The 22,897-nt window shown below is 38.4% G+C and overlaps 1 protein-coding gene across 1 annotated transcript in view; it reads right to left on the bottom strand.

Annotated features, from left to right (window-relative positions):
• LOC136877673 (dynein axonemal heavy chain 8) overlaps positions 1-22,897 on the bottom strand; it is a 353,345-nt gene that overhangs the window by 267,114 nt on the left and 63,334 nt on the right. The window contains exons 8-11 of the mRNA XM_068228699.1: positions 17,646-17,869; positions 9,512-9,786; positions 4,209-4,422; positions 1,967-2,319 (exon numbers count right to left, since the gene is read on the bottom strand). Of these exons, the coding sequence (XP_068084800.1) occupies positions 1,967-2,319; positions 4,209-4,422; positions 9,512-9,786; positions 17,646-17,869 (1,066 nt within the window). The remainder of the gene's footprint in view (positions 1-1,966; positions 2,320-4,208; positions 4,423-9,511; positions 9,787-17,645; positions 17,870-22,897) is intronic.

The raw sequence follows: 22,897 nt of genomic DNA, 5'->3' as shown, positions 1-22,897 counted from the left end.
TCACTATTGAATATAGCAATCTTTGACACAATTGAATATTCATCTGAAAAAGTTATATGCAGATTTTTTCTTATGAAATATACTCTTCATATCAAAATCCAAACACATCATCAAAAGGTACTATCTTTTTGCTTACTATTTATCTATTAAAAAAAAAAAAATTAATTATTTAAAACACTTCCCAAAATCATGGACCACCACAAGACAAAGTATACCATTATTCTTCTGTTTAAGAGGGTTCCTTACATTAACTTTTGCTATTTCCAGAGAGAGACCATTTTTGGCAATCTGGAACAAGGACTGTTTGTTTCTTGGTACACAGAAGAGGTATGGTTCCTCTCCCACCTATCAGTATTCCTTTGATAGCAATTTCGGAGAGCTGGTACTGGTACTTCTTGTAATATAATGTAGAACTGTACGAGAGTAGAAATGTTTTTCCCACTGTCGGCAGCTCTAAAGAAGGTTTTCCGCGGTTTCCCATTTCCACACTAGGCAAATGCCCGGGCTGAAAGGTCATGGCTGGTTCCTTCCCACTTCTATTCCTTTCCTATCCCATCATCGCCATAAGACCTATCTGTGTCGATGCAACGTAAAACAAGTTCAAGCTTAAATGTGTTTAAGATTTACAATCGATAAATTATGGTTTCGTTCTAGGTACCTTATTTTTTATATAAAGGCCAAAGGCAGGCATATATTCAAGTAGAGGCACATGCTTCTCCAAGTGCACCGTCACTGCATTGTCCTGCATGGGAGGCTTGCAGTGGTGTCTCAACAGTGCACTAGCCGCCAGTGTCTTGGAAAGGTGTAGCAATTCAACTGATGAGCCCACTGCTACACTGGGGTGAAACACTGGTAATTTCATGATTGAAAAAGCCTAACGAGCTTAAATGTAAAAGAAGTTGTACAAAAATTTCTTTCCTCGCAGTCAACTTCACTTGCCTGTCCAAAATGGGTCTTCAGGCTACGAACCAAGATCCGTCCACCCTTTAGTCCCATTTCATAAAACAAGGTCAGAGGTGATACAAGATGAAACTTTATGGTATGTTTCTACGGCTGGATGCCCTTCCTGACACCAAACTCAGTTGAGGAGCTAATGAAAAGGAAATGAATGATGATTGAAATTGAGTAAGGAGGTGGAAGGAATCTACAGTGGCCTATGAACAGGAACTGTCCCAGCATTTGCCTGGAAGTGAAAATGGGAATCCACAGGAAACCAAATCTCAGAACAGCCAACAGCGAACCCACATGTCTTCAGAATGCAAAGCTTAGTTCCATAGCCATAGTGCATTAACATACATGGGCACTTGGTCTGTCATTAAATATAAGACTAAAAAATCTATGTTAAATAATAATAATCAACATATAGCCTCAGCTACCGTGTGCAAACATTTCAATTTCACGCCATCTATCTGTCTGCTCGTCAATTTCAATGTTCCGTTTTACTCTAGGCCTACTAGATGGCAGACCGAGTAAACGGAAAATGTCTTGGGTGTCTATGGCTGAGATTTAATGAATTTTGTCGGGTAAATACCAAATGTGTCACCAGAGATCTTTTACATGCTGACATCATACGACATCGAGCGTCGAATGGACTTTTTCCGCCCTTCAAAAATCTGACCACCTCTGCCGGGTTTGAACCCGCTATCTTGGGATCCGGAGGCTGACACTCTACCACTGATCCACAGATGCAGCTAATCTAGGTTAAAAGTCTGGAAATAGTCCTAAACATCTGGGATTCTGGGTGTTGATGGTAATTAAAGGCCTGAACATCAGTGTGTTAATTAATATTTAATATAATGTTGATCTAAAGAAGGAAACCCTTAGAGAGATTAAAACATAATATACATAGTGCTATAATAAAAATAAAAAATAAAGGATCAAACACATCAATATGACTATTTTCTTCTTTTATCAAACCCCACATGATACAAACAACAAATCTATTATATTTACTGTATATACATACCTGAGTTCATCATTGCATCTGACGAGATCCTTCATACTTTCATAAGACTCAAAAAACTTCTTCTTTGTGTACGTCACAATTTGAGCCATGTCTGGAGTAGGGAGACCAAGCTGCCACATGTATTCTGTTTCTCTGATCAACTCCATTATGAATGGGTCAAAATTAATAACATATCTGAAAGTCCGTGGGTGCTTAAGAAGCAGTGGAAGGGCCAATGCCTGGCGAACTTGAGGCACATATGTATACCAACCACTGTGATACAACTGCTCATAGTGGACAAATACAGTCACAAGGGTATTGTAAAGTCTGATGGGCTTGATAGCTTGCTCTGACTTTATTACATTTTCTTTGACCTGAAAAAGAAAGAATTATTTCCATCATCAGTATCGTATCAACTTGTTGTAATAGGTCAGTTTAAAATTGTCATATATAGAAAGACTAGCTGTCGTACCCATCATTGATAGGTTACTCTTTGTATAATTGAGGCAGTAAAGTGGTGGAAAACTTCAGCTAACAATAGTGAGTCAATGTAATGTTACTGCTGATAAGTTTTACAAACTTAGGACATTATAGGCCATCACATTTTGTTTTCTTCAAGCTTGATGATATTACAGCAAACATCCACTTCTTCCCGATTCTTTGAGTGATTACATAAAATCAACTTCAGGGTCTGTATCGCACTTTAACAGATTCATAACTAAGTATTTTTTATTTTCCACCTTGTCGATACATTAGTTGCTTTAGATTACGCAAAACAAATTGGAATCTCTCCACCTCCAGATAGCCCTATGATGTGTTCCTCCCTCTTTGGAATAGAAGGTAACAACAAGGAAGTTAATGACACACCAATATCCCCTGCTCCTCCACTTCCTCAAGTATGCGAACAAGAAAGAACACATCACTACCACACCAGACACAAGACCATAAAAGAAAGACAAGAGATACTGTTCCAGAGGAAAACAGGTTTAAAAAGAATTGACAAATAGGAATTAGTGATATTATCATCTCCAATAGTAATAAGAAACATTATGAAACCTAGAAAGCAGACCCAGCCAACAGCTTGAAACTGCAGATGATGATAATGATGATGATGATGATGATGATGATGATGATGATGATGATGATGATGATGAAACCTAGATTTCTTCAATTCAACAATTACTAAAGAAATGTATAATTTTTAATTTATAAATTGGCTTAATTTTTTTAACATGAACTTTTTAAGAAAAGAATATTCATCAGGACATATTCTCTATGGACTATTGTACAAGTGTTTCCTTGACAACTGCTTTCAACTGTAAAAAGATGTATAAATTTTTTCAAGAGTATTTTGTTTTTAATATTGTCATTTAATCTTCTTATGCTATTTTTAAGGACACTTTCTCTCAAAGCATTGATACTTTGTCGGTATATGAATTTTTCATCTAAACAGTGTTATGTGGCCGTAGATGTTAATAAGATATGAAACATGTATCACTTTTAACCAATAAGTTGCCTTAAGCAACTAATGTATCGACAAGGTGGAAAATAAAAAATACTTAGTTGTGAATCTTCGAGTGATTGCGTTTTCCTCCTCATTTTGATAATCACCTTCATTATTTTCCTGATCAATAGTGGGCATTGACTGAGTTGATTTGCAGCTTATTTAAACAATCACCTTCATTATTAGCTAGTTGATTGCCATGACGACTCAACAACCATGCTCACCATTGTTGTACTTGCCAATAAAGTCCTAAATATGTGAACATCTCCATTATGATAGCTCGTAAGGTGAAAACAACATCTGAGACATAAAAGAAACAAAAACCATCACAATTGCCAGTTAACACGACTGATCAATATTTCCATGTTAGCGATGCTTGGCGTTGGTATGGACTAAGCAACAAACGTCTGATTTCATAATTATCTCCGTTATCATAGCGAGTACAGTAAAACTGTGTAAGACATAAATGATAGGAAATTATATTCACTATAACTTTAGTTTTGTATTATTTATCGATGGGACCACTAATAACAGATATATGAGAATTCAATTTCATGCCTTCCCTTATACTACCATTTCACTAGGGTGAATAATATTAATTACAGCTGAAAGTGTAGAGCCTTATTCTCCAACTTTACATACTGATCATATCAGTGTTTTCTGGGTTTGTAGGCCATGGTCCAGGAACAAGTGGTTGTCCCGACATTTTACCAGTAATAAACTACGAATTTCTAGATACTGACTTTAAATTTTACATACCTTCAATATATTCATTGGTTCTTCAATGCGTCTATGCATTTGTCGGACCCACATAATCCGGCCAGATACAGGGGGTACATTATGGGCTAGATACGGGGAATGTCGATACTCATTATAGTAGTCTCTTACAGCTTCCAACTCATCATAGAATGCTTCAAAAGCTTCGATGTACTTATCATCTATATGGAGACAGGGCAAACCCAACTTCTCAAATCTAGAAACAGGAGAATGACAAGTACTTTTAAACAGAGCCGTTGTTTATACAAGTGAAACTGGGAGGACATTTCTGCAGTGATGATGGATACATGCAGTTTAGAGGGATAAATAATAGCCTATGTAAAGAAATGAATGATTTAGCATACCAGTCATATTTTTCTGAATTTGTTATGCATCCAAGCAGGTTGTTATTTTTCAAAATATAGTAATACAATTCACTAAAGCTGTATTAGTTTATGCTATGCTGTAATACCACCTACTGCCATTTCTTGATGGCAGTGGTGTGCGGTGAACACATTCGTTACCCCAGCTGCAAAAATGTTTTATAAATATAAGCATTTGTAGCCCCACTACACTATTTAAAGTCAACATTACCATGTTATAAGGTTACATTTTTCGTGGGAAGGTCTACCTGAGAATGGTCTTTCAAGAATATTTTCAACCATCTACTCGCACATATTTCCAAATTAATATTCACGGCAATGACAACACCATCATAACTTAATCTATCGCAGATTTTAAACAATGTACTTACAGTTTCACCCAGTGATGCTTCATGATAGTACAGTCATGGTTTTCACAAAAATACACGGGGACTGACTATTTGTTTTTAACTTAAAAAGCCTGACCTAAACTGAATCAGTAAAATTTAACTAGTATTTTACCATTGCCAAAGTTTTATGGTTTCACTCGCTTGCTGAGTATAGGTACATCAATGACAAACAAGGGGAAATATTCGTCACGGCATATAACACACATTATATTCCATGAAGAATGGCATAGAACTCATGAAAACTTCACCTATAATCCAAGAGGAACACTACAAAAATTCACTATACACCACCATTACAGACAACCAAATATAAATTATTTTTTTACTTTGCCCTTAGCTCTGTATTCATGCTGGGTAACCTAAATATTTTTCTGCAGTTATCAGAAAACATACTCTACACGTGCCATCAATGAATTGCTTGAAAAAATTTATACCTGCCAAAATCCAAGAATAAAATATATTCTTCTATATTACAGTTCATTTGAGCCCTTGCTGGCGAGATGTAGTGTTTACAGTGTGCTATGTCTTCTGGTATGGGCTAGAGTAATTTGTTACTTTCATGGACCTGTCTCAGTCTCATCCTTGGCTTTGACAATATGCAAGTGACCGAGGTATGAGCAATGCTAATACCAATCCTTATGCAGCCAGTACCCTGTTATGATTGGTGTGAAAATATCGCCCGTAGAGTTGGTTGGTGCATGCATTTCAGTGGGCTTGGCAGACTGATATGCAATAGCAACTTCTAGCTTGGTGAGGAAAGGAACGGGAAACTACCTCACTCCTCATTTCCCTAGTATGCCTCTTCAGTGATGCCTAGGCTGTCTGTGATAGCCTTTGGTGGAACTGTGGAGGATCAGACCAGCCTTCGGGCTGAATACCCAACATACATACAATTCATTTCATTTATTAGCAAGGCGATGTTCAAGTGGCTGTACTGTTAACATATTGATATTTTACTTGTAGTCTCTAGTGTGTGGAGCTGAACACTGCAAGTGTCAAGTATTAAAACTAACATACCTTACCCAAGCTAGGTGGCCTGTCTGGGGAGGGCTCACAGCCCCACCCAGCTCCCAGGAAAAGGAAGCTTCAAGTGCATGCATCAACCAAGCAACTTAAATTTCACAGGGGTAGCTCTCTTTCGCGCCGGCAAGGAAACCCAGCTCGCTGAAAAAGCTGGATTGTCAGGACAGCTTGGCTTGATGTTCGCAGTATTTAAACTTTATAAAAAGCATTCTAAGGAATAATAAGAAAATGTAATACAAATTTATTTACCCCAACAGTGCTGGGGTACATGGGGTTCAGTGCACGCCACTGCTTGGTGGATGGAATACTTTTGGATCTGTCTCTCAGCAGAGGCCACAGCAAAATGTAGCTTCCACCGAAGTCCCAGTCTCATTCATGGCTGTGACAGTATGGAGGCTGCTGTTGTACGTGTGATGCTAAGAACCATACTTGAAACACATATGAAAAATTGTTTACAAATTGTAATCTAACCTATGTTAGTATAACATTTCTTCATATAGAAATGCAGACAAGCACAACAGCCACTCCTCAATGAATACAAGTATTTAGTAATGTATGAGGGGCGTACTATATTGTTTTACACTTTATTTTTTGTACGTCCAGGTATGGTTCACATTTCACTTTTGAAGGTGGTGACGTGTAGCTAGTGTCTCATGGTAATGGAACCATGTCTCATCACCAGTCACAAGCCTAGCCATGAAGTCAGCTGGATCTTGATCATGGCATTGCAAAAGTTCTCTGCACACGTCCACATGCCTCTGCTTTTCATCTGCAGACAAAAGAGTCTAGGCACCCACGTGGATAATACTTTCCCCAACTGTAAGTGGCCATGCACGATCCGCTGCAGGGTGTTTCAGCTAATTCCCGTGGCTGCCTCCATTTCTGTAAATGTGATGCATTTGTTTCCTTGGATGGCCTGTTTGACACAGGCAATGTTGGCTGGTGTTGATACTATCACATTCCTTCCAGAACTGGTTCCCTTGTTCACCGATGTGCGCCCTCTCTTCCAACCTTCCACTCAGTTATAAACTGTTTTCCATGAAGGCACATGTTCTCCACAGACTGCCACCAAGCACTGATGAATTTCTGCAGTGGTCATGCCTTCTTTCCGTAGGAACCAAGTCGTACAGCACTGTCCCTGATGGTTGCTTTTCATGTTGTCTGCTCCTACGCTGACAGTGTTGTTAATGGCTATGATGAGTGCATTCGTTGGCTCCTGAGTGTGAGCTGCTACCAAACGGTGGAACAAGACACTAGTTACACGTCACCATGTTCAAAAGTGAAATGTGAACCATACCCGGACGTACAAAAAATAAAGTGTAGATCAATATAGTACACCCTTCGTATGTATGTCCCATTCTTGATGCAGAATTGGGAATGAGGTGAGATGAATTTATATGGCATGTTTTTTTTAATGGGCAGATGGCCTTCCTGATGCCAACTTCAGTTGAGGTGCTAATGAAGATGAAATGAATGATGGTGAATCAAATTGGGTAAGGAGATGGAAGGAATCAGCTGTGGCCTGTGTATAGGAGCTGTCCTGGCATTTGCCTGAAAGTGAAAATGGGGAACCACAGAAAACCATTCTCAGGACAGCCGACTGTGGAGTTAGAACCCACGCGTCTCACAAACGCGGAGCTTGTGTCCACAGCCATAGCACATTATCAAGTGCGGCCATTCTGCTCGGTGAATATAACTATCTTGTAATGAAAGTTGAATACACAGGGTTACTGTAACTTATTTTGCTACAGAATTTAACCTTTTTAAAATCATTCAAGCTCTTCAGGCCTTTTAAATCATGAAATTATCAACATTTTGCCCCAGTGTAACAGTGGGCTGCTTAATTGGATTGCTACATCTTTGCAAGATGCTGCCAGCTAGTGTGCCATTGAGACAACACGACAAGTCTCCTATGTAGGACAATGTAGTTTTGGTGTACTAGGAGAAGTATGTACCTCCACTTGTATAAATGCCCGCCTTTGGCTTCAGTATCAAAAATTAAGTTGCCTTAAGGAAACCATAATTTATGGGAAAAATTTGAAGTTAACAGACAACATTTTATTTATACAGGCTTTATCAGAAATATATTGACAAAAAAATCAGGGATGCTCTTCGTGTTGTGTTAAGAATAATGGTGCAATCAGAGTGGTGGAGAAAATTTTTCTTTAGAAAAAGACAGGTTACACAATTCAAATTGACGAACTTGCCATATCTGCTAGAGCCAGCTGCTACCTGTTGCTGCGCGTCAGAGGAATTAAGGGAGGGGAAGTGCGAAAGGGGAGACAGAGATAATGCTCGGTGTGAATGCACAGGTTTCTTGTTCATTTCGCACAGTCACTTACCAACCCCAGTAGGCAGTGTACAGTTTCTTCTGTAAAAAATTTACTACTATGTGAACTTCATAGAAAGAGAAGATGGACTTGTACCAAGAATACAGGCAGCTTTCCAGGTCATTCGTAAACAGAGTCCAAAGGTCACTACTACATCGTTGTGAACTGTGCATCGAGGGGGGCATATTGAACATCTACTGTAATCAACCCACTGAACTATTGTTTCCATTGTTCTTTATTTCATTCAATTTACAATGTTGTGAATAAAGGAATACACAATCTTGGGGCAGCAGCATTGCATCTTTGAGCATCTGCGACTAAAAGATGAGAGAAGAAAGGATCCGGTGAATTCCTTGACTAACAAGTGTGTCTTAATTATTAATTAATTACAGAATGATTAGAGAGAGAGAGAGAGAGAGAGAGAGAGAGAGAGAGAGAGAGAGAGAGAGAGAGAGAGAGAGAGAGAGAGAGAGAGAGAGAGAGAGAGAGAGAGAGAGAGAGAGAGAGAGAGAGAGAGAGAGAGAGAGAGAGAGAGAGAGAGAGAGAGAGAGAGAGAGAGAGAGAGAGAGAGAGAGAGAGAGAGAGAGAGAGTGTGTGTGTGTGTGTGTGTGCAGTTACAGCTGTTTAATAAACGAGGGCAATCCTGTGCGAATCGAACGAGGAAACTTGTGGATACGCGTGGAGCATTATCTCTGTCTCCATCATACACTCCACTTCCCCTTCTCTTCGCTCAAACATTTCGTCAACTTGAACCGTGGTCCCGGAAGTAACAAAGTAACCTCATTTTCTCTAAAAGAAAAATTTTCTCCTCCAATCTGATTGCATCATCATTTTTAACAAATCATGAAGAACATCCCTGATTTTTTGTCAGTATAGTTCTGATACACCCTGTATAGATACCGAGCGAGTTGGCCGTGTAATTAGGGGAGTGCAGCTGTGAGCTTGTATCCGGGAGATAGTGGGTTCGAACCCCACTGTCGGAAGCCCTGAAGATGGTTTTCCATGGTTTCCCATTTTCACACCAGAAAATGTCGAGGCTGTAAATTAAGGCCATGGCCGCTTCCTTCCCACTCCTAGGCCTTTCCTATCCCATCATCGCCATAAGACCTATCTGTGTTCGTGCAACGTAAAACAACTTGTTAAAAAAGAAAACCTATTTAGTACAGTAGAATGTAGCTTACCGAGCCAGAAGACGCAAGTACTCATAGATGTTTGGTGTTGCAGTCAAGCACTGATTCATGAACTCATACAATTCCATCTCTGTATCAGAAATAAGACGCTTGAATTCCAAGTAATCATCATCAAAATCTGGTTTTCGATGTTCCAATGACTCGTACTTGCGTGTTGCAATTCTTAGGAAGACATTATTAAATTTAACGGCATAATCATGAATTCCTTCAATCTTAGAACTTTCCAGAATGGAATACAGCAGTGAAGTGCTCAACACATCTGTGATCTGAAATTAGAAAAGTACTGTATTTATACGAGGTGTCCACAGCTAAAATTCTTTCATGTTTTCTTCCAAGGATCAAATCATTATTTAAAATTCAATAAATTATTTAAAGACCTTCAAATTCTAGCAGTATCAATGAGGTAAACAAGGAGTTTTCTGTTCCTCAGGAAACAAAATATATACTAATATTATAATAATATAATATTATAGAGGGGAAATATTTGTATATTTGTTTGTAATGGATACACTCAAAAACTACTGAACCTATTTAAAAAATTTCTTCACCTATATAAATCTACATTGCCTGTGAGTAACATGGGCTGTATTTCATTTTAAAAACAATTTGAGGTGGGGGGGAACGGGAGGGAGATATAAAAATAATAGGCTAATATAGGCAAAATATCAAATTTGTCGTACAAGGACGAGACAAAGCTCAATTTAATCTCCTTGACGCAAAGAATAAAACTCAGTAAGCCCTATGGGCCCGAAAACCATGTTTTAAAGCCCTAAAACCAACCATTATGGAGATATTGACACCACACTATCCCTGCTCTAGGAATCGGATAAGAAAATGAACTGCCGTAACCATGGCAACGTCAGCTCTAGGATTCTACAGTAACAAGATTATCTAGGCCTACAATATATCTCAAAATCCTAACATGTTACAGACGTTGAAATTGGTACTTGGAATCTCCTTTAAAAATAAATAAACACACATTTTTGGAAAATCCACTTCAGGGGGTGAAATAATAAAAAAAAGCTGGTGAATGTTTGAAATGAGTATCTCCTTCTTCTACTGCTTTTCCCATACCTGTGGCGTCGTGCATGCGAACTGTGTCGCAAATTTTGATTTTACCCTGTTTTATACCTGGGTGCCCTTCTTGACGCCGACCCTATTTGTAGGGATGTAATTACAATTGCAAGTTCCTGTTGTGGTTGGTAAAGTGTGTTGAGTGATATGAAGAGTCGAGTCTTGGGACAAACACGAACAACCTGTCCCCGAGACAGAAGAATTAATCACACGTGATTTAATTCCCCGACTCAGCCTGGAATCAAACCTAGAAACCTGTAAACTGAAGGCCTCAATGCTGGCCACTCAGCCAAGGAGTGGGCCAGTTCTTGTAATGAATATATCTACAGTATTTCTCATAAACTTGCCGGCCCCGTGGTGTAAGGGTAGCATGCCTGCCTCTTACTAGGAGGCCCCGGGTTCGATTTCCGGCCAGGTCAGGGTTTTTTACCTGGACCTGAGGGCTGTTTCGAGATCCACTCAGCCTACCTGATTAGAATTGAGGAGCTATCTGACTGTGAGATAGCGGCCCCGGTCTAGAAAGCCAAGAATAACGGCCGAGAGGATTCGTCGTGCTGACCACACGACACCTCGCAATCTGCAGGCCTTCGGGCTGAGCAGCGATCGCTTGGTAGCCAAGGCTCTTCAAGGGCTGTAGTGCCGTGGGGAGGATATCTCATAAACTTTACAATTTACAGACGTGAAAATTGGTATTTGGTATCTCCTTTAGAAATAAAGAAACCCTTTCTGTTATTTTGACAAAAGAGGACTGTTTCTCACATGTAGAGTTCCATGTTGATGTTCCAGATTTAGGTCTGCCAGTAGCTTGGTCATCTTAGCCCCAAAAGGCAATGCCACAAACGTGGTTTAAAAAGAGGTTCTGGGGTAAAGGAAATGCAAATTTCCGGCAACATTTTACACATTAGGGATTTTTACATAGTGTCTTAGTGCAGTACCAAGGAACAATTAATTTTTATTAACTTATGAACTCCTCATGAGCAAAGCCGTGGTTAACAGCTAGTTCATGATAATCAGCAAACAGAATATCACCAACACTTTCATCACCCTGTGCAGAAAGACTATTGAAAGGGTGTTGTATTTTAAGTAGCAAGGATGTTGGCTTACTGAACATGTGAGAATCAAAACCAGATTCGATCTTGCAAGAAGTAAAACATTTTGTGTGCACCAGTGACCTCTGATTTGAAATTTGTTGGTGTATCATGAAGTGTTCTGTGTTACCTGTGCTGCTTTACAATGCCAAAAGATAGGTTCTAAATGCTTCATCAATTAAGTGAGAGCAGACTTTCAAAATGTGGATGTGTCACAGTTCTATGGGAAGGTGACATCACCAATGAGGACATACTCAATCTTCAGAAGGCTTATCCCTATTTTGTTCACATCTTCAGAAAACACAAATACATACGGTACTGACCAACTCATCATAAAAGGCAAACATGGATATTAACATATCCAAACAGATGCACACGAGATGCTGTCAGTTGGTACAATTATTTTTATACACACACATAACCTTAATAACCTTAAAACAAACGCTTCACTTCGAGAATATCAACAAAGCCGCCATTATTAAAAATAACTGCCAACACTTCAATATGGAGGTTACAAGTTTGAAACACAGCTGAAAACCGATAACTGCGTATATCAATATGGAGACTGCAAATATTGTATGTCGGCCCGGGGTATATGCTGTACTTGCTACACCATGAAATAGCGTATGGCTGTTAGTGCCGGGATGTGTCCGAAGATTTCGGCTCGCCAGGTACAGGTCTTTTGATTTGATGTCCGTAGGCAACCTGCGTGTTGTGATGAGGATGAAATGATGATGAAGACAGCACACACACACCCAGTCCCCATGCCAGGGGAATCAACCAATTATGGTTTAAATTCCCGACCCTGCCGGGAATTGAACCCGGGACCCCTGTGACCAAAGGCCAGTACGCTAACCATTTAGCCATGGAGCTGGACTGCTACACCATAACCCTACTAAACAACAACTAATTTTACCACCAAGATTGTCCCCTTATATATGTGCCTGGCCAGGCGTCTAGAAAGTTACCTTACAAAAATATATCTTCTCGAAAACCTGAGGGTGCATAATACACAGATTATAATGTGTAGAATATTCTCATATGTTCTCGTCACCTATTACCATTCTGGAAGTTACAGTGTGTTTCACAATTATGGATTACAATTTATATATACAGGTAAGAATAAATTATAATATTAATTTACAGGTATTTACATTAACTGAACTGATATAAATGTCTATATACAGTGCATGTTTCATGACATAACCTCACACACAATACGATCATTCGACTAATAATAATAATACTAATACTAAATACATACTATACATTACAAGTAATAACAACAACAACAACAACAACAACAATAATAATAATAATAATAATAATAATAATAATAATAATAATAATAATAATAATAATAAATCAAGCTCGACAATTGCATTAGTTACCCATGGGTGAGAGAACATTGTTTTCAAGTTATACCTGCCGCACTTGCGGCAATATGAGCGAATAAGACTATCTCAGGTTTGGAACCTCCGACAGTGATTCAGCACTCATGATACAGCAACTTTGATATGGAAAAAAAAAAGAAAAAAAAAAAAAAAAAAAAAAGGAAAAACTCCACAATTGTCTCTAAAATTCTGTGAGTAGATGACACTAGAAGAAGAAAGTATGTACGACTGTGGTAGGTACGTAATACTCCATCTACAAATTTTGAGGCAAAAGATGTTACACAACATTTCTTTAGTGGACAGTGCAAGTCTGATTATAGGTATAGGAGATCCTCAGGATTCCATAAAGGAAAGAAAACTTCACATACATGTTAAGTGGAAATTAACCAGAGTTAAATATTAAAAAAATAAAAAATAAAAAAATAAGAAGTAATTCTGTGCCTGAAATTTGTTGAATAACTCGGGAGTAACTGACACCGACAAATAGGAACTCGCATCTGGCCCATGTCAGTCGTACTTCAGAAAGCCGCCTATATGCTACGCTACACAAACCTAGTGTAATGTAAATGTACAGTTATTTACCCAAATATAAGACTCCTCCAATATAAGATGACCCCCTAAAAATATCCTGATTTTCAGGAAAACAATATTTTTATTATTCGTAAAAGTCTCATAGAAAAGAAAGTAAATTTCTGTGGAAAATTCTGGGATCCAAGAAAGCAACAGGAAATGAGTTTACCTTCCATTTGAGATCAAATCAAGAGCTGTATTAAAAATGTGAGAACATTTCAACCTCAATAAGAAAAAGGCGACTGACTTTCTATGGACACTTGAGAAGATTGCGACCAGAACGCCTAGCAAATCTATATATTGTATAAAAGAACATGTCCTGACTGACTCATTCATTCATCATTGCTGAGCCAAAACTACTGGACATAAAGAAATGAAATTTTGAGGATACATTTATATTACAAGGTAGGTGCTCGCTAAGGGAGGATTTTAGGATATTTCATCGCTAAGAGGGTGAAAAGGAGGGTGAATTTTTAAAATGAGTGTATCATAATTTCAAAACTTTAAAAGTTTACAGATGTAAAAATTGGTATTCAGAATCTCCTTTAAAATAAAGAAACATGAATTCTTTGCTTCCAGATAATCCCACTACGAGGCGTGAAAAAGGGGTTGAATGCTTTTAATGAGGATACTTATATCTCAGAAAATGAAGATATTACAGACCTGAAAATTGGTATTTGGAATCTCCTTTAAAAATAAAGCAACATGCATTTTTTGTGTTTGGAAAATCCAATTAATGGGGGTTAAACAGGAGTGACAAATGGGATGAATTTTTAGAAAGATTATATCTACAGTATATCTCAGAAACGTAAAAAGTTACAGACGTAAAAATTGGTATTTGGAATCCCCTGTAAAAGTAAAGAAACATGTCTACAGTATTTCTCATAAACTTATCATGTTACAGAAGTGAAAAATGGTATTTTTTATCTTTATTAAAGGTAAAGAAACATGTTTCTTTGTTTTTGAAAAAAACATTTGGGTGAGGGGAGGGGGGGATAAAATGACTGAAAATGGGGTTGAATTCTTTTTACTAGGATATTGATACCAGTATGTCAAAAACTGAAGATGTTACAGACATGAAATTTGGTATTAGGTATCTCCTTTAAAAATAAAGAAATACATATTTTTTGTTTTTGGAAATCAGCTTAAAAGGGGGGATTTTGGAAAATCCAATGAAAAATTAATTGAATTAATTGTATGCGGATACTTACATCTAATAAAACTAAAGTTGTTACTGACATGAAAATTGGTATTTGGATCTCCTTTAAAAACAAAGAAAAAACCATTTTTGGGGGAAAACCACCTTGGGGGCCGGGGTGAAAAGGAATTGAATTCCTTTTATGAGGACACATATCTCAAAAACTGAAGATGTTACAGTCATGATAATTGGTATTTAGAAGATCCTGTACTAATAAAAAAACAAGTATGTTTTTCCAGAAAAAGGATGTAAAAAAGTGCTTTTTATGGGGATACTTCTATCTCAAAACTAAGGTAACAGACGTGAACATTGGTATTTGGAATCTCCTTTAAACATAAAGAAACACACCTTCTTTTTGTGTGTGTGTGTGGGGGGGGGGCGGGGGGGGGGCAGGGGGGGGTGTAAGGAGGAAATCAACATGACGGCGGTGGAGTGAAAAAGGAGTTGAGACCAATTGATTTTACTGTTCATAATGTAGTTGATTCTCATCATAAACCGATCACTTTTAATCTTTCCTGGGTTCATTTTCAAGAGCCATTTTTAAAGTTAGATTACAGCAGATTCTCCTGGCATATAAATAAAAATTTAAACACATTTGAAATAAACGATAGGAATGATATTGAGCATGCAATTGTTCACCTCTATAATAAGGTCAATAATGCAGGGAAGTATATCATTCATATCGCTGGAAATCCCACGTACTTGCCTATGCACAACAATGGTGCTGGTTACATTGGCAGCAATGACAATGACAGCAGATGTAATTTACCACCAAGTGGCGGTCTTGCATCTTGCTGTGCGGTCCAGAATAATAATAATAATAATAATAATAATAATAATAATAATAATAATAATTCAACTAACATCACCCACCCTAATAATAATAATAATAATAATAATAATAATAATAATAATAATAATAATAATTCAACTAACATCACCCACCCTAATAATAATAATAATAATAAAAATAATGTTCAGGACCATCGTCAAAATGTGCGGACTGCACTGGAAACGGGTCCTGGCCAGGTAATGACTACAAATGCAGTCCAGCCGTGGGTTCAGTACCACCAAGGCACCCAAGACAACACCATGCCGGATCTCCTTAAGGATTTGATCCATATTAAAAATGCTTATAGGAAAATATGGCAAAGATATAGGGACCCAATTGACCAGGCGGAATACTTGGAGCTAGCCCGGAAAGTACGAAATTGATTGCTGGAAAGAAAGATTGAAAAATGGGAGGTCTTTGCCGTCATCACGAATTTCGGCAGATTATATATAAAATGTTAAGCATTCAATTATAAATTTCAGTATAATAACATAGCGAAGCATGGGTATCTTGCTACTAAGAAATAAATTGACAAAAGGGTCCGCCTTTTCCTTTGTTTCCACAGAATGTCATCTTTTGATCCATTCATATTGTTAGACAAACATCACTTCTTAAAATAATGCACAATTGATTCTAGAAGGAAAGGGAAAGGAATAAAATTATAAACAATGTTTGGTACACCTTCTTCTTTTCTGTCTTCCTCCTAGCATTTTCCCACTGGTGCAGAATCTGCTGTCCAGTCTCATCTCAGCATTCACTGTGTCATGCCAGTGCTGCTTTGGACATTCACATGATTGTTGCCCATTAATTTCAAAGGTGTAGGTGAAACTGGCAACTGTTCCAAGTGCAGCACGCAGGACGGGATCATACCATTAGAGATATTTTTCCTGTGCCTTCTCACTTACGGGTGCAATGCCCATTTGCTGGCAGACAGTGTCTTTTTTGACATGATTCAGGAGTGTGGTGCTCATTGACCAACGGAGCAAGTGCATTTCCATGGTGTGTAATTGGTGCTCTGTAGCTTTGTCAGCTGGTCGACATTCAACATCGTATAAAGCAGCAGGACGTACTACCATGCGGTATATTTTGGACTTGAGATGTAGTGGCAGAATACGCCTGTGACTTCCCTCCATCTCATCCATTCTGCCTTTATCCTACTTTGCACTTCTGTCGCCATAAGACCTATCTCTGTCAGTGCGACGTAAAGCAACTTGCAAATAAACTTTGCACTTCATCATGTATCCCACCATCAGTCTGTGGGTGAGATCGTAGATACCTGAAGCTTACGGTCTTCGTTAAGATCTCTCCATCAACTTGAACTGAGCCATTTCTTGTGATGGTTTCCAGGTATTCGGTCTTCTTTTTTTCAGTCGAAGACCGTATTGTGAGGGACGGCTGTTCCAGTCTTCAGCTTGATGCTGCAATCCACTCCTGGTGGTATCAGCAAGTGTGATATCATCTGCATATAAGAGAGTCCAAGGGACACTCCTCTGCAGGTCCCATGTAACTGTGTCCATGATGAGAACAAAGAGCAATGGGGACAATGTGGAGTCTTGGTATATACTGACTTTCACTGGGAAGCTCTCCGAGATGTCGACAGCGTAATGTACATGACTTGTGGTGTTTGTGTAAAGCATCTTGATCCAATTGAAAAGCATTTCAGGTACACCATGGTCACGAAGTGCATACCAGATCACACGACGTGGAACGCAGTCGAAAGCCTTTTCAAGATCAAGGAAGGCATTATACAGTGGCCATTGTTTCAGTGCTTTTCAATGAGGATTCTGGCAGCAAAGATGGCATCAGCTGTTCCAGCACCCTTGATGAAGCCGCACTGGTTGGTACTAACGCTGACGATATCACTCTGTCGTCGATCGAGGATTCACTCCAAAATTGTCTGCAAAAGGAGGTGAATTGGACAGTAATTTGCACATTCTGCTGGGTCACGTTTTTGCTTAAAGATAGGAACAGTGATGCTTGTAGCCCAATCATTGGGAACACAGCCAGAGTCAACTATGGCACTGAAAAAGTTGGTCAGCCAGTTGATCACGGGTTCTTTTAATTCCTGCAATTTCCAGAAGGCTACCAGAAGATCATCTGGTCCTGGCGCTTTTTGGTTCTTCATACTCCTGATGGCATTGGTAACTTCCTTTGGTGTGATGTGTGAGATAGGACCTGCTGTTGGATTACTTTCTGGAATAGGAGGATGTGGGAATTCAATGATGGAAATCTCTTCAAAGTGCTGTTGCCAACATTTGAGGATGCCGTGTTTGTCCTGTAATCGCTGACCATCTTTGCCTGTTATGCACAGTGCTCAATATTCTGTGGTGACTTTGTTCGGGTTTTTGCCAGCTGGAAGATAGTTTTCTCTCCTTCCTTTAAATCCAGTGTTGCATACAGATCATTACAGTGACTGCGCCTGGCTTCAGCAACAGCTTTCTTAGCTTCACATTTGCCTATGGCATATCTTTCTCTGTTCCCTGAAGTCTTTTGGGACTGTATGGTGTCAATACAGTGGGAACTAGATTTTGTTGTACCCATGGTTGCTGTGATGGTTGCAGTGACAGATTTGCAGAATGTGGTCCACATGTTGTCAATCGCATTCAGGTCGATGGGAGGAAAATTTGCACTGCCTGCTAGGGTCTCCTTTTGTTCTTAAAGCTTCCATCACTTAATCTTTTTGGGCACATTTATCCCCCAACCTCTATGATGTTTACAGATCCTTAAGTCTGCTGTGAGCAACTTATATTGAGGGGCTACACAGTCACATCTAATACTAGTCTCAGATCACAGCATTGAACAAGGATAAAAGTTAATATGGCTGCTAGTCACCACTAGTGTAGATGATGAGGTGGTTGATGCACTTTTTAAAAATGTGTTACCAATAACCAGGTCATTTACCTCAGCAAAATCCAAAATTTGAGTTCCATCATCATTTCGGATACTGCAATACATTCTGCTGGGTCACCTTTTTGTTTAAAGATAGGCACATTTCTCTAGGCCCCCTATCTGCCACCTGGGTATGCACCCTCTAGGGATTGACAGACTCAATCAATCAATCAATCAATCAATCAATACTGCTCTGCATTTAGGGCAGTCGCCCAGGTGGCAGATTCCCTATCTGTTGCTTTCCTAGCCTTTTCCGAAATGATTTCAAAGAAATTGGAAATTTATTGAACATCTCCCTTGGTAAGTTATTCCAATCCCTAACTCCCCTTCCTATAAATGAATATTTGCCCCAGTTTGTCCTCTTGAATTCCAACTTTATCTTCATATTGTGATCTTTCCTACTTTTATAGACGCCATTCAAACCTATTCGTCTACTAATGTCATTCCACGCCATCTCTCCGCTGACAGCTCGGAACATACCACTTACATGTTATAATTCTCATGTTAGGTCCGTATTGAAATGTACGTAAATACAAAGTATGTTACAAGTGTTTATTTATATATCCACCTATTCAATACAAAGAGATCTTTCTAGAAATTAAATATTATTACAAAATGTTAAGGGACATGTTTCGCCCATATTAAGGGCATCATCAGCCTCAAATTCAACCTGTATGGTGAAAAATCAGGATCCTGATTGCTCTTACCAGCCATAAAAAGAGGATATCATTATAGGTGTCAGTCTAAACATACAAAATGTTAGAATGTCCTTGGCTAAAATTGCAGTATCAAGCTGCATGTCGTAAGTTCACATGAATATACTTTCCGGAGCGTTGAAAAACTTGTTGGGGTAGGGCAGTAAACAGCTCAGTCTTTTTTTAATGAAACAGAAATGTGCCTCCTTGAAGATGATAAGAAAAAAGCAAAGCTGATCCACTGTTACAGATGTCAATATCGTATGTTGTGATAAGACAACAGATCTCATAAATGGCTGTTCAGCTGCCTATAGTCTAATTTAACTGGCTGAAGGAGTGAAAGTCGTATGTGTTATGATAAGATAACAGTCTTCCTTACGTAATTGTGGGAGCAAGGAAAAAGCATTCGGTTGTCTATCGATGTATTTATCTTATTTGAAGGACGAAAGTCGAAGGTTTATCGACGTTGATAGAGCTCTTTGGTGTGAAGTCTGTAACAAGAGGAGAGTGAATGCTTAGGAAGGTATTTTTGAAGAGAATGTGGGTTTAAAGAAAGGTAAAACATTGAACATGTATAAAAACACTTACCCTTTCGTCTGTGAAGATGTAAATCAATTGTGGAAAGGTTAGTTGAAGAAAAATAACGTTATGTGTAGGTTCATTTATTTCTTTGACTGTTAATGCAGTTGCTATGGTAGCGTTGAATGACTGACACTTGTACTTCTGGTATTGTATCGATGTGAGATTGGCGGAGGAGGGTGTGGTTGAGGGGAGGGGGTAGGCGGAGCGTTAAATTTATGTGTTGTTGGTTGCGAGAGATTTACATGGTCGGACAGGGAGGGAGTCGTGTTGGGTTGCGGGAGAATTGTGGGGGTGGGCATGAAGGGAGTCAAGTTAGTTAAAGTAGTGGAGGTTCTAGAAGATGTTAACTTAAGATTTTTAAGAATGTAGTTATGTTTTGAATTTAGAGTTTGCAATAATTTGGGTAAACTTTCGTATAATGGATTCTTGACTTCAATTAAATCATTGAGGTTTAGATTTTTGTTGTAGTGTTGGTCCAAAAAAATATAGATGGTTTCAAGTTCATTCATCAACTTTCCTTTGTCTACTCTTTTAATAATTGTGAGGTCTCTTTCTATTGTTGTGAAGTGATGTCCTGTTTCTTTCATATGGGAGCTCATTGCTGAAAATTTATTGTGCTTAATGGCATTATAGTGTTCTAAGTACCTAGTTTGAAAACTCCGGCCTGTTTGACCAATATAAGAGACGTTGCATTGCGTGCATGTGAGCCTGTATATGCCTGAACCTGAGTAAATGTTTTTGCTTGAATTGACTGTGTTGTGATTAAAAAATAATTTTTGGTTAGTGTTTGTTGTTCTAAAAGCTATACTGGTATTTTTGTTTTTTATTGGGTTCAAGATCTGGTGAACGTTTGGATTGTTGTAGGTGAAGGTAACAAATTTGGATATAAACCTGAAATGATTAACCGTTTAATAAATAAGGTCAAATTCAAATTAACAACAAACCTCATCCCTGACAAACCCAAAAAATCCAAATTTCAGGTTTATATCCAAATTTGTTACCTTCACCTACAACAATCCAAACGTTCACCAGATCTTGAACCCAATAAAAAACAAAAATACCAGTATAGCTTTTAGAACAACAAACACTAACCAAAAATTATTTTTTAATCACAACACAGTCAATTCAAGCAAAAACATTTACTCAGGTTCAGGCATATACAGGCTCACATGCACGCAATGCAACGTCTCTTATATTGGTCAAACAGGCCGGAGTTTTCAAACTAGGTACTTAGAACACTATAATGCCATTAAGCACAATAAATTTTCAGCAATGAGCTCCCATATGAAAGAAACAGGACATCACTTCACAACAATAGAAAGAGACCTCACAATTATTAAAAGAGTAGACAAAGGAAAGTTGATGAATGAACTTGAAACCATCTATATTTTTTTGGACCAACACTACAACAAAAATCTAAACCTCAATGATTTAATTGAAGTCAAGAATCCATTATACGAAAGTTTACCCAAATTATTGCAAACTCTAAATTCAAAACATAACTACATTCTTAAAAATCTTAAGTTAACATCTTCTAGAACCTCCACTACTTTAACTAACTTGACTCCCTTCATGCCCACCCCCACAATTCTCCCGCAACCCAACACGACTCCCTCCCTGTCCGACCATGTAAATCTCTCGCAACCAACAACACATAAATTTAACGCTCCGCCTACCCCCTCCCCTCAACCACACCCTCCTCCGCCAATCTCACATCGATACAATACCAGAAGTACAAGTGTCAGTCATTCAACGCTACCATAGCAACTGCATTAACAGTCAAAGAAATAAATGAACCTACACATAACGTTATTTTTCTTCAACTAACCTTTCCACAATTGATTTACATCTTCACAGACGAAAGGGTAAGTGTTTTTATACATGTTCAATGTTTTACCTTTCTTTAAACCCACATTCTCTTCAAAAATACCTTCCTAAGCATTCACTCTCCTCTTGTTACAGACTTCACACCAAAGAGCTCTATCAACGTCGATAAACCTTCGACTTTCGTCCTTCAAATAAGATAAATACATCGATAGACAACCGAATGCTTTTTCCTTGCTCCCACAATTACGTAAGGAAGACTGTTATCTTATCATAACACATACGACTTTCACTCCTTCAGCCAGTTAAATTAGACTATAGGCAGCTGAACAGCCATTTATGAGATCTGTTGTCTTATCACAACATACGATATTGACATCTGTAACAGTGGATCAGCTTTGCTTTTTTCTTATCATCTTCAAGGAGGCACATTTCTGTTTCATTAAAAAAAGACTGAGCTGTTTACTGCCCTACCCCAACAAGTTTTTCAACGCTCCGGAAAGTATATTCATGTGAACTTACGACATGCAGCTTGATACTGCAATTTTAGCCAAGGACATTCTAACATTTTGTATGTTTAGACTGACACCTATAATGATATCCTCTTTTTATGGCTGGTAAGAGCAATCAGGATCCTGATTTTTCACCATACAGGTTGAATTTGAGGCTGATGATGCCCTTAATATGGGCGAAACATGTCCCTTAACATTTTGTAATAATATTTAATTTCTAGAAAGATCTCTTTGTATTGAATAGGTGGATATATAAATAAACACTTGTAACATACTTTGTATTTACATACCACTTAGTCGAGCAGCTCTTCTTCTTTCTCTCAATTCTTCCCAACCCAAACATTGCAACATTTTTGTAACGCTACTCTTTTGTCGGAAATCACCCAGAACAAATCGAGCTGCTTTTCTTTGGATTTTTTCCAGTTCTTGAATCAGGTAATCCTGGTGAGGGTCCCATACACTGGAACCATACTCTAGTTGGGGTCTTACCAGAGACTTATATGCACTCTCCTTTACATCCTTACTACAACCCCTAAACACCCTCATAACCATGTGCAGAGATCGGTACCCTTTATTTACAATCCCATTTATGTGATTACCCCAGTGAAGATCTTTCCTTATATTAACACCTACATACTTACAATGATCCCCAAAAGGAACTTTCACCCCATCAACGCAGTAATTAAAACTGAGAGGACTTTTCCTATTTGTAAAACTCA

This window comes from Anabrus simplex, chromosome 7 (assembly GCF_040414725.1).
Source record: "Anabrus simplex isolate iqAnaSimp1 chromosome 7, ASM4041472v1, whole genome shotgun sequence".
NCBI classification, from domain to species: domain Eukaryota; kingdom Metazoa; phylum Arthropoda; class Insecta; order Orthoptera; family Tettigoniidae; genus Anabrus; species Anabrus simplex.
The sequence above is the reverse complement of the archived record's forward strand: the minus strand, read 5'-3'. Positions and strand labels throughout refer to the sequence as shown.